Here is a 15955-nt window from a genome sequence, read left to right on the forward strand (position 1 = left end):
AGCGCACTCACCGACCGTCGACCGCAATGGGTTCTTCCATACCGATTAGCGAACCTATACATTAGAGAAATGACAAGACACTCACCGTTAAGGCAACTGTCAACATCAAAACGGGCGAGTTGTATCATTTTGCATTGCCGTTATCCGTTTTGATGTTGACAGTTGCCTTAACGGTGAGTGTCTTGTCATTTCTCTAATGTATAGGTTCGCTAATACCGATGCATGGCAAGTGCACTTCGTTGCCTACTTGGACGCACACAGGTAAACTGAAGGCTGAGTGCTACACTGAGGCCAAAATCTTCCCGCTATCTGCCTTTTTCGTTGCTCGATCGGCAGATAAGTTTTATTTGTAGTTATTTGCTTTTCTCTCTCACCCAAGAAAAGTTTTCTGTTGAGATTATTCCATTATTTCGCTCCGTATATCGTTATGAACTTTCTGCAACTGTGATAAAATGTTTTTAGTTTTTTTTTATCCTGCATTCTCGCCCGGAGCTCCCAACTTCCTATGGAAATAATTATTTCTAGTTCAATCAGCACGTCCCTACGATCCCATCGCACCTTCGTTTGCTGATGCAGCAATCATCACACCGTTCACGTCCGGTCGGTTAATGGCAATTATGGCCGGACGACGATCGATAATAGGTAACGAGCGCCACACGCTTTGTGACCGCATTTGCACCTTCGAACGGTGTCATCATCACAACAAAGAGAAGAATACATTCCACCTAATCGAGGCGATCGGATCGCCGTTTAATTCGATACTGAAAGAGTAAACTATCGCTTTACCCCATCCCACCTCGAGCACGTGACCAATTCTTGCTAATCAAAATGACGTAAACGCGCTCGTTATAGTGTTTCACCCTTCCGAGCCGGGCAGAGCGTTTTGCCACCTTAATTAATCAGGAAAGCAGCCCGAGGGGAATGGTCTGGCAGGTTCGCGAATTGCATTCCTTCTCGAACGATCGACAGTATGTACGTGTGTGTATGTTTCGCTGAACGTGACCATCAAATTTGCACCCGACTATCATCCAATATTTTCGATCGATTTTTTTTTTCGATGATGGATGGTGGTTAATTTTAGCCGCACCCGAAACATCCGAAGCTACGGTACACCTTGATTGGCAGTTTTGCGAAACATGGAACTCATGGCAGTTTGATGATTTGATAGAATTCCACAGGTGTTTAGAAAATTATTTTTCTTCTGTTTTTGTTTTGTGGCTATTTTTTGCATACTAGAATTCATGATTAAATTACAAAAATTTCTAAAATCACTTACTTTTACTTTATTTGGCGTTACTTCATTGAGATATAGCCTAATGAACAAACTTTTGACGTAGAGCTACGTTTTTCTTTAGGGATGTAAAGAGGAAAACTATTACCGAAAAGGGGACGAAATATGTCCCTTTTTAAATGCTTATAAATCGGTTTGTTTTCAACCGATTTCCTTCATTTTTGCAGCAATTGTTTGGAAAATTATACACGCATCCACCCAAATGTAGAAAATTGTTGATTGATTATGCAAACTATTGTACTATTGATAATTGTCAAGCCTTGTTTAAACAAAAATTACGTCCTCTGATTGATCGTTATATGATTGCTTCCCAAGCACGGTCGACAGAATCATATACCTTGCAATTGAAAAATGCTATTTGGCCTATATAAGAGCCTGTTTCAGCCGAAGCCGCTCATAATAGTTCTAGACAGCGACAACAGCAGTCGTCCTCCCGCAGCAGCAGTACTAGCCCTCTGGTTGGTCACCACGTCTCAGGAGCAGCGCGGTTCTTCTAAGCGTGCCTCGCCAGACTGCCATTATTCCCCCGTGTTAGGGCAGCATGAAGATCGTCATCACCAAATCCGATTTTGAACAGCAAAATGCCTTTTTTCAAGGCAAATAAACAAGTCATTGAAAGTTAAAAATTTTTGACAACGTAAGCGAGCATTCTGTGTGGATTCTAGCAGTTACATCTGTCGCGGCCGTCTAATTTACAGAAGGTGAAATAGCTTCCACAGTGCATGTTGTCCGTGTATCTTAACTCCCCCACTGTTGGGACAGCACAATGCGATCAGCAACCGATTTTGAACAGCAAAATGCCTTTTTTCAAGGCAAATAAACAAGTAATTGAAGGGTGAAAATTTCCTAGCATCAACACAAGCAAACATTCTTCGCGGGATCCTAGCAATCAAATTCTGTTGTAGTTTATGTAGTTAATACCCTCACTGTTGGGACAGCACAAAGGCTGCGATCAACATAACCGATTTTGAATAATAAACTGCCCTGTTAGAATGCATTCACAAAGGCAGTTAATTCGAATATGCAGAGCTAATATGAAGTCGATTAAATCAATCAGCATTAACAGAATTTCGTCGTCTCCCAGCTGCCAAGTTGCAACATGATGCAACACGCAACAACGAGCAAACGAAATCGCTTGATGTTATAAACCGCAATAAAATACGGGTTAAAACCGTTGCGTGTGTGAGAGCACCATCGGTGTTTATTCGCTGGAAACAAATATCGAATGCGAATTGTGGAATAATTCGTATAAAGAATATTAGAGAATTGGACAACTGAACAGAAGGGCGTGGCCTATTACGTAGCACCCTTCGGCTATAAAAGAGTGTTTCTGGGAAAACTAGCTACACAACGTTGACAGCAATAGAAGCAGATACAGCACTCAGAACAGCGGGTTGCGCTTGTGGCTGCCTTCAAATTAAATAAACCACTTGCGCTGTGGTTGGTCACCATGTCTCAGTAGCAGCGCGCAATGGGCATAAAAGAGAGGTGAGGAGGAGAGTGAATTTTTCTAGTATTAGTAAATGCTTCAAATGTAAACAACTAAACGAACTCAAAGGCAAACCCAAATAGCTACGTCACTATTTGGCATCAACAATGGGCAGAGGGTTGCGAGCAGAGGGGCGCGTGCAAGTGGTAGTAAGTTTCCTCCTCACCTCTCTTTTACACTCATTGAGCAGCGCGGTTCTTCTCAGCGTGCCTCGCCAGACTGCCATTATTCCCCCACTGTTGGGGCAGCATAAAGATCGTCATCACCAAATCCAATTTTGAACAGCAAAATGCCTTTTGGCGTAGAACTACGTTTTACTTTAGCAAACCACACAGGGATGCAAACTGAAAAACTGGGACGAAATTTGTCCCTTTTCAAATGCTTATAGGTCGGTTGGTTTTCAACCGATTTTCTTCATTCTTGCAGCAATCGATTGGAAAATTATACACGCATCTGCCCAAATGCAGAAAAATGTTGTTTGAATCTACGAACTGTTACACTATTGAAAATTGTCAAGCCTTGTTGAAATAAAAATGACGTTCTCTGATTGGTCGCTTGCTTGCTGTGTGTGTGTGATATGGTATCATGTGTGTGTGTGTGTATGATATGGTATGATTTGTGTGTGTGTCTATGATATGGTATGATGTGTGTGTGTGTGCTGTGTATGGTTTTACTCGGCACGATCTCCTAACTGCTGAATCCGGTTTACGAAATTCACAACCCTTCATTAGTAGACATTATAACTCATTGCCCAAGTAAAAATAATGGTTTTATCAAACTTTTATAGCGCTCAATACAGCCAAAAAAGCGCTATAAAACTTTGATAAAACCATTATTTTTACTTGGGTAATGAAACACTCAAGGCATTTGTTAATAGTGTACGTAGTTCTACGTCATTTATGCGGTCGTGTCTTGGATACAACCTCCTACTTTTTTTTCCAATGAATTAGTTTTCTGGCCGCGTTTCTTCAATCTCACTAGCATCCAATGCTGGCCAGGTCTTGCTCCACTTGGTCTAACTACCTTGTTCGCTGCGTTCTTTTCGCCGTGTACCAACCGGATTTCCAACGACCACCAGTTTTGCAGGGTAGTTGTCCGGTACTCGTGCAACATAGCCTGCCTAGCGTATTCGTTCGGCTTTGGCCATCTGCGAGATAATATGTTCGCCAGCGAGCTGCTCCAGCTCGCGATTCATCCTCCGCCGCCACACACCGTCCTCTTGCATGCCGTCGAAAATGGTTCTTAACACCCGTCGTTCGAAAACTCCGAGTACTCGCAATTCCTGCTTGTGCAATGTCCACTTCTTGTGCCACGTTCAGCGGAATGTTAAACAGTAGGTAAGAGGTAAATCCCCTACGGGATTCGAATGCACCACTGGTTTCCACCCGTCGTAGCCACCCGTTCTCCTCCATAGCTCTTCTCGGTCAGTTGTATCATATGCGGCTTTGAAAACGATGAATAGATGGTGCGTAGGGACTCTGTACTCGAGGCACTTCTGGAAGATCTGCTGCATAGTGAAGATTTGATCCGTTGTTGGCCGGCCTTCTACAAAGCCAGCTTGGTAAATTCCCACGAATCAACTTCCTAGTGACGACAGACGTTGGAAGATGATATTCAACTGAATAAGCTCCACTCCGACACCATCTTTGTCGGCCGATTTGTTGCTCTTCAGCCGCTGCATCGACGGTGTCTTTTCCATCGCCGTCTTGGTCCTCTTGCTATACACCATTCAAGAGTTCATCGAAGCGCTGCTTCTACCTTTGGGTCACCTCACGATCGTCCACCGAAATACTCCCTTCCTTATCTCGGTACATTGCGGCTCGCGGTATAAAGCCTGTGCGGGATGCGTTGAGTTTTTAGTAGAACTTTCGCGTCTAATGAGAGTGATTCAACTGTTCTATTACCTCGAACTTCTCCTCTTCCTGGCGGCGTTTCTTCTCCAGAAATATTTGGTTTTGCTGTCTTCTCTTCGGTCTATATCGCTCCACGTTCTGACGTAGCTCAACGCAACATTAGTACCCGAACAGAATTCTTCTCGTCCAACACCTTCAAACAAGCATCGTCAAACCACTCATTTCGCCGGTTTCGTTCCACATGCCCCTGGACGTTCGCCGCTATGGCTCAACATCGTCGAATGAAGCACCAAAAGGAGAACACGCAACCCCTTCGTCTCACTCGCTGCTACTAAAACTTCGTAAACTCATTTCGGCTGGTGCTTGCCGAAGAAGAGATGGACACTCTTGATATTCCACACGACTGTTGCATGTGTAATCTTTTACGTTCTGCTTTGCCTTCCTTCTTTCGGATGAAATTAAAAACTTCAACTGACGAAAATATTGCTTAAAATGAATTTCTACAATCGTCGTCGTCGTCTTCATTATCGAACTGAAGCGACTATAGTCAGCTTCAATGAAATCGTCACTTGGACGAATGAGGGTAAATTACTTCGGAAAAACAAGGCATTGATGCTGCTGCTGCGTCTTAGGCCGTGGACATACTGGCGTGGCTTGCGTTACAAAGACGGTTCGCCTTGCCGTGGGTTAATGTACAGTCCTAAGCTGAGCTGTACATTAGCCAGCGATAGGGCGAGTCGCCTTCCCAGCGTAGACCGCGCCAGGAAAATTAAACTTTAAAGCTGATTTATGCGATTTATAACATATTACATATGATTTGAATGTGAACGGAATGGGACGTAATGCAAATAACACGTGCAATAAGACATGTAATATGTAACGTGTAACATATAATGTTTAATGTAACATGTAATGTGTAACATGTAGCGTGTAACATGTTCCACGCAATGACTTGCAAAGCCTGCAACCAAATACATCAATCACAGCACCCAACATGCTCGTCCTTACCTCACTGGTCAAAGCGAAGAAAATAACTTGCTTCGGTTCATCGTCATCATGCAGTTGACGATAAATTGTAAATCGTCAATTGAAGCAAAATTTGCTCGAATCTGCTTTTTTCGTTGCTGCCTTGAAGCCTCAGTTCTAGCAGTTCAATCTAAACCGACGATACGAATACGCCGAAAAAGAAACGACGAAACAAAAGGTACCGAGTGAAAGACGATTGTTATGTGCTCAGTGAGAGGGAGAGCGAAACGAAACGAAGTTGATATCAAGTCGGATTGAAGACGAAGTTGAGTTGCGTCATCGTCGCTTGACGATGCACTCATGAAGGTGAAGATTAAAGGGGCTGGTTGGAGCACCGTTCTAGAGAGGGGTTTCAACCACCATCACTAGGTAGTGGTCCGAATCGATATTGGTGCCTCAGAAGGTTCAGACATCGGTGATGTCCGGAAGTGCCGTCCATCTATCAACACGTGGTCGATTTGCGATTTTGTCTGAATTGGTGACCTCCGAGTGTACCGATGTGAGAGGTTTTACAGGAAGAAGGTACTACGTGCGGCCATATTCTTAGAGGCGGCGAAATCGCCTATCCAACACACCTGGTGCGGCGCTACGATGTCCAACTTGCGGCTCTTCAATTCATCGACAAGTACTCGAGTGGTTCCAAAGAAATTAAGAGATCGGCAGTTCCATATTCCGAGTTTCCAATCGTTAGTCCGTTTTTGTTGTCTGGGTCTTTGCCGATTATTACGGTTCCAATTATTTTGTTCTTCATTCGTTGCTAGGTTGTTTTCCCTGATGCAGGCCCGCAACTAACCCTGCTGTCTCGCAGGAGGACCAACGTGGTTCCGCTGTTTCAAGTCCTGGGCTCTGGGTGCACTAACAAGACGGAAGTTCAGCCGCTCCTAACATCAAGAACAGACGCTGTTTCGAGCCGCTCTCAACATGGAGGTCAGACGCTCAAAAGTAACCTCCCTATCCTGTCAGCATACGACCAGTTCCACCGGGGTGGGTTATTCGATTTTTCTAAGGTTACTCGTTCACCAGTCCGCACCACGGGAAGGTAGAGATAGAACTTACTGGACAAGAAGCTGGAGGATCACCAATGATACATCACATGTATAACTCAATTGTAACCCTATTCATACGATTGAAATGATTTAATGTTGAAAATGTTACTAAAAACAATAGTTCTGCTCGGTGCAATAAGTGAAGTGACCCATAATTGTAGTAATGTTACGTTTGCGGTGCACAATTGTGGGTCAGTCCATATTTTGGCTATTTTAATTACTTTTGCATGAAAATACATCACGACCTAATAAAATAACTTATTATCAAGCTTTCACAACAATAAAATAACTTTTGTGATGGGTTTTGATGGTTTTATAAACTAAATGATCTTGAAGGCCCAAAGTGACCCATAATTGTGTCTTTTGCTATGCAAGTACTATTTTTCTTTTTAACCGTTTTACACACATTTGCTGCAGTGAAACTAATTGTCGACTAAAAGTATACATCAGAACATAGAAATAGATAGTAAAACATACGTAGTTGATAACTTTTTCGAATTTATATTCATTTTTCAACATTTAGGCAATACGTTGACTGACCCATAATTGTAGAGGGGCTGTACCGATGATACGCATTGTCCATCCATTTACCAACCACTACTAAAATTACTAAATTACTAAAAATACTTTACTAAAATTACTCAGTTACTAAGTTACTAAAATTGATTTTTCTTTTAATTTAAAAATTTCAAAAATTTTAAATGTTTCAAAATTCAAAAAAATATATTTCTAAAACAATAATAACGAAAATGACACAGATGAAAAAAAATTACAAAAATTCATTAAAGGACAAAAATTACAAGGAATACAGATTTTACAATAATAATACTCATGACAAACATGACACAAATGATGAAAATGACATCAATAACAAAAAATACAAAACTTAAAAAAATTACAAAAACTACAAATATTACAAAAATGACACAAATGGCATTAATTACAGAAATTACAACAAATACCAAAGGGACAAAAATATACCATACAAAATTTGCAAAACGTTCAAAATTGATAAAAACTACAGGGGTGGGTTGGCTTTCTCGGTCTTGAGGAATCAAAACGACTAAATTTTGTTCAACCCGACGTTTCGGCTTTTGGTTTAGGCCTTTATCAAAGGGTACTACGGATTAAAATAATCAATTAACATAATTACATGTACTAACTAACAACACAAAAACTTAAACTCACACACTACTCTGCCGTTGTTCGTTTCTTAAACATCGAACATCAATTCTTAAGGGTTTCACGTTGATTATTTGCCCTGCATAATTTGTCTTATATTATCTAATTGGTTGGTAGAATAAATATTAAAATCTCAGGGTAAAACTGACTTGGCGGAGAACTAAACTGTGTCGGGCTTTTCAAAATGGGGAGTGAGATGCTTTATGGTTGATGTGACTGCGAATCTGCGGTGCTATAAACTGGGCTATCTCTTATTATTGAGAGTGATCTGTGATCTGCGAGAGGTGTTGTTTTGGTATATGTGAAGACGGCCTGAGGTACGCAAATATCCCCGCTTGTCCACGGTCTGTTATTGATAATGTCCACGAGTACGGTACGAAAAAGTACCAAAAAAATTGAAATCAGCCAAAAAAAAAGTATTGACCTACAATAAAAAAAATCTAATGCTGTTCTAGTTTTGGACTCGTTGTCAGCTGTATTTATGATAAAATTGGCTTCTGAAAAATATTTCCTTTTTTAACCATTTTGTTTTCGCTCGTTTTGTCTTTAGTCTTATCCATCTATCAATCTACTTTTCGCTTGGTTTGGAATCATTTTCTGCTTTGCCCTTTTATTTCAGAACGCTTTTATTTTTCAACCATTCGGCTGATTCATTAAGCAGACATTATGTGAAGTAGGGAGGGCGAAAAATAAGCGAACTGGAAATATGATACAAATTTGGAAAATATACCGCATCCCGACGGGATTTGGCTGAATCTAAATCATTTTCTTTTTGACATTTTCCTCTCCATAGAAGTAATTTATTACGGGGTTATTTACCTTTCTCCACGACAAAAAAGAGGAAAGTCTGTAATTTTTTTTTTTTGCTTAAAAGTAATAATTTTCTGAATCAACCAGTTGTGGAGTAATGGCAGTTTTCCCGAAACGCCTTTTTAGCAGAGGTTTGCGGTGTTCACGATAGCATCTTAACCCAATAGATCAACTGAAATCGAAAAACTAATATTATTTTTTCATTAGATTAGAAGTGTGCCGGGTATCATTTTCATTACTATTTCGTTTTTAGTGCAAACGGGAACGTTTTTCCCGAAAGAACATGTTTCGAGCGCTAAAATTTGCATTAAAAAATTTTTTTGCAGCAAAGTTGAACTTCGTGTATAAAATACTACAAGGTATACAGCCCTAGAAATTGTATGTATCATCATCATTATGATGAAGGACTAAATGTATATATTATATGCTACGATAAACTGTTCTAGGGATGTAACGGATATCCGCATCCGCAAATGCGGAACATCCGCATGAAAATAGACATCCGCATCAACATCTGCAACCGTAATCACATATCCGCATCCGCATCTGCAGATGTCTGAAAAATCACATCCGTAACACCCTTGAACTGTTCATAGGCAACACTACCGTTTATATTTGATGGTCGTTGTAAAACTAACGATGCATGAATACATGAAAAATTTTCACTAGTAGTAGTTGCGAAAATTATCATAACTCTTATCTTCAAGCATCTAGAGTTCTGGAAAGAACACATTCCATAATCTTCAGTATGAAATTCGAAACGCTTATGATCGCACCATCGGTAGCATTGAATATTTTGCTTGACCGCGCATAATGAAGTTTGCTCTTCGCTGTGCCCTCCAGTAGCTGTTGCAGCTAAATATTCTGCAGCGTACGATGGTAACTGTTGCTGCCGTATGTAAAATAAAGGTAACATGTTCCGCAGTGCCTGCAAGATGACTCGTATGCAGCTCTCGTTTCTCAATGTCGCGTACCTCTAACAGCTATATTCCACTCGCTATTGTGTGACAAACTAGACTGAAGCTGAATTTTCTACACGCAGTCTTTTGTATCGAGTTTAGAGTAGATTTTTGCCATTAGGGCGTGGCCACGCAACTTAGAGAAAGACAAACAAACCAAAGCACTTTGTTGAGTCAAAATATGTAGGCAGTGGAATTTATTCCGTCCATGTTATTGTTATCCGTGCTCGGGAAGCAAGCTAATAGCGAGGGAAATGTATGGGAAAGCTTGACCTTGGAAATTTTCATTTTTTTTTTTTCACCTGCTTAATGGTGGTAAAGCAACAATGTTAAACATTATATCAAACAATTGTTACACATTTTATCTATCCACCGACATATGAATGACTAAGATGCATTAAGCCGTTCGCTTGCTATAATCGTTTGAAATCTGACGCAACATTTGCCAGTTTCATTTTCAATTTCACAAAATGTAATCTAGTATAGAATACAAAGACGTAGTCCTACGTCAAAAAAGTTGCCTTATATCAATGTATGACTGTTTTTTGTAAAAAAAAATTGCGCTTTAAAATCATTTGATCTATAAGGTAGCCTATGTTGCAGTGCATGAATTACTTTGAGGGAATTTTTTGGACTTTTTATGAGATTTTCGAGAAGTAACACGAAATGTACATCTTTACTTTGATTTTCAAATCAATTTTTTTCCCGTTCAAACTTTTCCCAAATTTTCCTTGTTCAAACTTTCAAATATTTTTATAAGATTTTTTATTCAACAATTGTTCCATCGTTTGACCAAAACTTTAAGCACTTTATTGACAATGAGTTATTAATAATAATTATTCTAATCGATTGCAGTAGAAGTGAAAAAAATTCGTTGCATCCGCAAGCATTTGAAACTGGACAAAGTTCGTGAGGCTTTCGATGTTAAGCTTTTCATGTTACATCTCCTCTCAGAATCTTGCCGTTAGACGTAATTCTTCGTCAAAAATGCTTCGAATTGGTAGCGAAAAATGTATCTGTGTCGTGAATGTAAAAACAAAGTGCAATAAAAATACTTTAAAACCATAACAAAACTTTGCATAATTTCGAGAAAAAAAAACACTAAGAATTGGTTATCTGGTGAACTTTTTTAAAAACAGAAAAAACAGTATATAAATTAAGAAAAATAGTGTTGCCATCTTTGCGTGATTCCAAACGCTGTATTTTTCTTCAAATAAAATCCTATACACTAGCAATTATCCCCTGCCAGCCAACGGCGGCGCAACAGATAATTCCTCAAGGCACTTCACACTTATTGCATTACTTTTCTATATTTTCAGCTCAATTACACATTCGCCAGATCAATTGCCGCCATCGTCAAATCAATTTCGTCGCTCCCTCCGGCGGTCGTAAATCACCGTGCGTCTCCTCCGTTATCATTAGTGCAACCTGTGCGAAAGCGTGCACTTGGTTGCTCACCTCATCATCATCACCACCACCCTTGACGGTTAAGCAGAAGGAGCAAACCGAAGAGAGCGGGAGAGAGAGAGAGACGGTGAGTTTCGGTCACTCACACCCAGCTATCCGGATTCATTCGGTGAGTGCATATGTGGCCAATAAAAGCATGCGCACCGTCACTCACCCGCAACAGGAGGAGTCGACAGCCGTCGACTGCTGAGGAGGATACCACGGAGCGTAATCGCGCTGATTAGTTTCGAATGAACGTCGAGCGCGTTTGGACGCGAAGTGTGCGCCCACGATAACAAAACGGCTAGAGTGTTCAAGCGTTGGTGGTGCGTTGGGACGGCCCGGAATCGAAGCAGGGGGGACGCGTGCTGCAAGCTACCACATACTTTTGCAAGCGGAGAAGCTAATTTTTTTTTTCGTGTTTCGTCCTGCTTTACCGGGCGCGTGCTGACGACGATGATCGTTGGTTTGTTTGGCTGCCGCCGTTGCTGCTGCTGATGCTGCCGCTGCTGTGAGTGAAAAGTTTCATAACAGAAAAGAGTTACTTACACTTACACACCGTGTAAGTGAGCAGCATAAAAGCAGCTGAAAAGCAGCTGTATGGGAATAAAAGAAGGAAGCCACCAAGAAAAGGAAATTAAGTTTGGAAAATCAATTTCGGTGCCGCAGTTCGCAGATGGAGAATTTATGGTGATGGATGACGATGACGGTGATGATGATGATAATGATGATAAATATTATGTCGATGGTAGAGGTTTCTTGTGGAAGGCATTCCGGTGAATAACTCACGTGCGAATAGTTGAGATTTCCGTTTTTTTTTTTCTTCTGCTGTGTTTCCTTGAATACAGCTTGAATTCAGAGGTTTGCGTGTAAGGTTATTCCAACTGTTCTTGACAGCGGTGGTGATGAGAAGACGTTTCATGAAGTCTTCACTGACCGACCTGTCAGTGCACTGGCTGTATGTCATTCCTCTTCGTTTTGGGGCTTCGCTCGTATGCTGTGCTACGTTCGATTGGCTCTTGAGAGATTCTTGTGGAATAGGAGAAATCAAAGTCAGGACTTCGCTGAATGTTGGACGAAGGAATAAGCTACACGTAATAGGTATTTTTTATGTTAACTGTATTAACACTGCCGTGTTCCAGGGGGTTCTCTGCTTGGGGCTTATGTTCATGTGAACTTTCATATTGTATTAAACTCTCCGGTGAATGAAATGGTAATAACAAAGAACAGGGCGCGAACAGTAAAAAATTTGGAGAAAATTATGGCGCTAAAAAGGAGTGAAAATTAGATTGAATTTTTTTAGACGTTAAAATAATTGAGAATTGAGATGGTGGTGTTAGCTAAATTTACAGAATATTTTCAAAAATGTGTAAAAACAAAATTCGCCTCGGAACAGTAGGAACTTTGTGGAATTCATGAAAAAAAAAATTTCAAAAAACGCACAAAAAATCATCTCAAAATTGTGTCAATTTTAAATGGGCAAAAAATTTTATAGAACTAATAAAGCTGGGATCAGGGTAGGGAAATGTACTGGTACGCTACAGTAATCACACGACAGTTGCGAGATTTTTGTGATTACCACTGTGGAATGAAACACTACGCGACAGTAGCCGCTACCGAACTTTCATACGATCTGCTTTATCTCTTGCTTTTTGTCACGAATTTAATATGAACAACAATTCTCTCGCTCACTTCTTTTCATATTGTTGTCATTGTATAGACAATCTCTGGCTCGTGTGTTATTGACTGTAGCTATCTGTGGTATTTATTGCATTTATTACGAATTGAAGTGGAATCAATTTACCTAGCGTCGATTTTTATTTGGGCACGAGGACGTTAATCGAATTTGTAAGATTCATGCTTTTATTGTCCTGTTTTTGATTAAATATGCTAAATTTGTATGAGACTTTCGCTACAGCGAACTATTTTCGAATGAAAAAGTTTAGAAATTGGGATTAAAATTTTCTGGTGTACACGATTGATGATATTTTTCGGCGGTACATACATAGTAATCATTAATTTTTCATCTTATTACTGTGCTAAACTGTCGCATGATTACAAATTATTGTCAATGCGACAATGCGACAGTCGAGATATCGAAGCAGCTGGAGATCGGAACAAAAAAGAATCGTTACCTATCCGTGTTAGCCTCTAGTCTCACGATTCTCTCAAATAGAGAAGCGTACAGTTGAACGCTGCTGTCGAAGTCAGCAAGAGAAGCAACAGTATTTTTCGATAGGGTGTCATGCAAAAATGTCAACTGTTCGACACACTGGCTGGGACTACAAACCTCCTTAAGCACGGCTATGTGTACAGACGACATCCGTAGGGATTTATCACGTTTGCCAGTGCCATCATCGTCATCGGCGTTGTCGTCGTCGTCGTCATCATCGCCGCCGTAGTTGGGGGGAAATCAGATTTTCATTCATGAATCTAGCCCTGAGGAAGCCTCCTCAGTTGGAAGCTAATCAATTTTCAAAAACTCCACGCTGAAATCCGTGACGTGGTGGTGAAATTCGCCGCTTGAGGCCCGGTTGGTCACTACTAGGTGGGTGTTTTAAGCCGCCACCAGAGCACAGATCCCGACTCGGCATATTTTCCAGGGCTGCGATTTTTGCACCGATGATGCGATAGTTGAAGAGAAAGAGAGAGTTTGAGCAGTCAGTTCCACAGTGGCGCCCACACTGTTTTTTTTGCCCCATATATCTATCGAAGTGTTGCATCTCTTCCTGCAGGATACCCCCTGGAAAGTGAGTGTGTTTGTGTGTATGTTCACCCCCGGTTACGTGAGCCAACGAACGAGGTCCCGCAAGATTCGAGCAGTTTCCCTGGAAAGGTAGAAAAGTGTTACTTTGCAATTACTTTAAGTGCAACACACAGCTAAAGTGAGGTGAAACCGTCGCGTCGTATCATGACAAGAGGATACCTAATTAAATTCGCGCAAGTCTAGAGCATGTCGTTCCCATGATTTGATACAGCATTCGGCTAAAAATAGCAACACCAGAAGCAACAAGGATAACGGAATGGTGCGATGGTTTTCTATTGTGGTCGCAAGCAATGTTGAGGAAGGCTGACAGTGAAGTGAATAACGCAAATATAGTCAGTGCTTGAAGAAAGAAAGAAAAAAAAAAAACAAACAAAATCGTTCGGAACCATGGGTTGTGAACTGACAAAGTTAGCCGGTGGAGCGGGCGGTGGCAATTCCAAGGGGAATGCACTTCCCAGCTTGGATGCGTGTGGACCGCCGCCAACCGACAGCCGATTACCGCTCACTGCCAAGCAGAAGTACACCATGGTGGCCTCCTGGAAGGGCATCAGCCGGGCGATGGAACCCACAGGGGTAAACATGTTTATCAAGTAAGTCCCACACATGTCCAGTTTCGTTTCGGGGTTTAATTTGAGAAAAGCCGTAACTGATTGCTACGAAACCACAGCAGCAGCAGGCAACAGCCCTGGGAGGACAGATGATTACCGCACATTCATTCTCTTAACCACGAGATTTCTCCTGCTGGTTTTTTTTTGCTACGCACAGTGGGCGGTCAAAATTATTTCTTTTTAAATTCTTACCATTCTATTTTAAGGAAACTTTTTTACTACTTATTGATACAAGCTTTTATTAGATACTAAAACATGTAACAGAATTTAAAAACTTTTTGTCATCATTAGTGAATTTTAGATATTATTATGCTAGCTAACTACACTTCAAGCACTTATGAATGATAAATTCGTGCCCATCCCAGAATACAGAAGCTATAACCGCAGACAGGCGTCCAAGCTGAGTTCCAAACTTGTGTAAAGATTTTTGTAGTAGCAATTCGTAACCAGATAGCGCTACCAGTGACGCCAGCCTCATACACCAGCGAAAAAAATGTATTGTAGCGATAAGGTCACCAGGCGACGCTAGTATACAAGTGATTTATAACGCAATTATTTTTGAGCATGAGCATGATTGACCGCCCGCGGTTGCTACTCCGTTATTGCCAGATCAGCTGTAATTACACAGAGAACCAACAGATGATGTTTGGGACCAACATGCATCCTCAATGTGTAAAACTGGCGACCTTAATCTTTGTATTAGGCAATACCAGCGCCGGCCGCATCCGAATGCAGGTCAAAGAAGGAATTTGTATAAGAAAATGTTGACGTGATACTCGCTTATTGGAAGCCGAGAACACCTCTGCACTTCCACGAGAAATCACTGGGATGTTGGAGAAAGGGCAAGGTACACAGCAGGGTTCGTTTTGGTAAACGATGCGCTGGTTTCGAGTGTCGGGTTCTTTAGAACAAGTATCGCGCGAACAAGCTCATTATATCCGCCACGATATTCATAATGCGATTCGAACTTATTCAGTTTGACAATGTAACACCGCAACAATAAATCGTACGCGAGAATACTAGACCTTTGATCAAATTGGGACAACTTCAAATGATATGGTATCTCCTCGTAAGGTGATCCTCTTTTCCTCATTACACCGAAATCAGGGGCGCGTTGTTGATCTATCTTTAGATAATTCGACCTCATGGATGTATCGACGCGGAGTCTAGGGGTTCGTTCAACCGGACATTTCTACCTAACAAATCGACCAACGACGCTTCTCGTATACACTTTGTCTGCTCTGAAAAAAAAACGATACGATCCCGCGAAAAACACACCTGAAAAACAGAATATAACAATGGTGCGCGCTTATTACGAAAACGAACAATGAGTATATTTCTTGCCAAACGGTCCGCGATGTAGCCTTTGCTACTCGTAGCCATCAGCTATTTGTCAATCCCGATTACTTTCGAAGAAACGACTGCACGTCGGCCGACGCGATTCTTCAGAGGGTATACATTGTGTTTTCATTAATCGC

General features: G+C 41.1%; 1 protein-coding gene across 4 annotated transcripts in view; it reads left to right on the forward strand.

Moving 5' to 3' along the window:
• LOC129724635 (neuroglobin-like) overlaps window positions 1–15955 on the forward strand; it is a 397507-nt gene that overhangs the window by 233735 nt on the left and 147817 nt on the right. The window contains exons 2-3 of one of the 4 annotated variants that reach the window (XM_055679698.1): window positions 10976–11664; window positions 13838–14459. In XM_055679698.1, the coding sequence (XP_055535673.1) occupies window positions 14257–14459 (203 nt within the window). In that variant the 5' untranslated portion in view covers window positions 10976–11664; window positions 13838–14256. Of the gene's footprint in view, window positions 1–10975; window positions 11665–11744; window positions 11763–13837; window positions 14460–15955 lie in introns of those variants that run through there. The other 3 variants (XM_055679697.1, XM_055679699.1, XM_055679700.1) reach the window with 3 other exon arrangements.

The sequence above is a fragment of the Wyeomyia smithii genome, chromosome 2, assembly GCF_029784165.1.
Source record: "Wyeomyia smithii strain HCP4-BCI-WySm-NY-G18 chromosome 2, ASM2978416v1, whole genome shotgun sequence".
NCBI lineage: Eukaryota > Metazoa > Arthropoda > Insecta > Diptera > Culicidae > Wyeomyia > Wyeomyia smithii.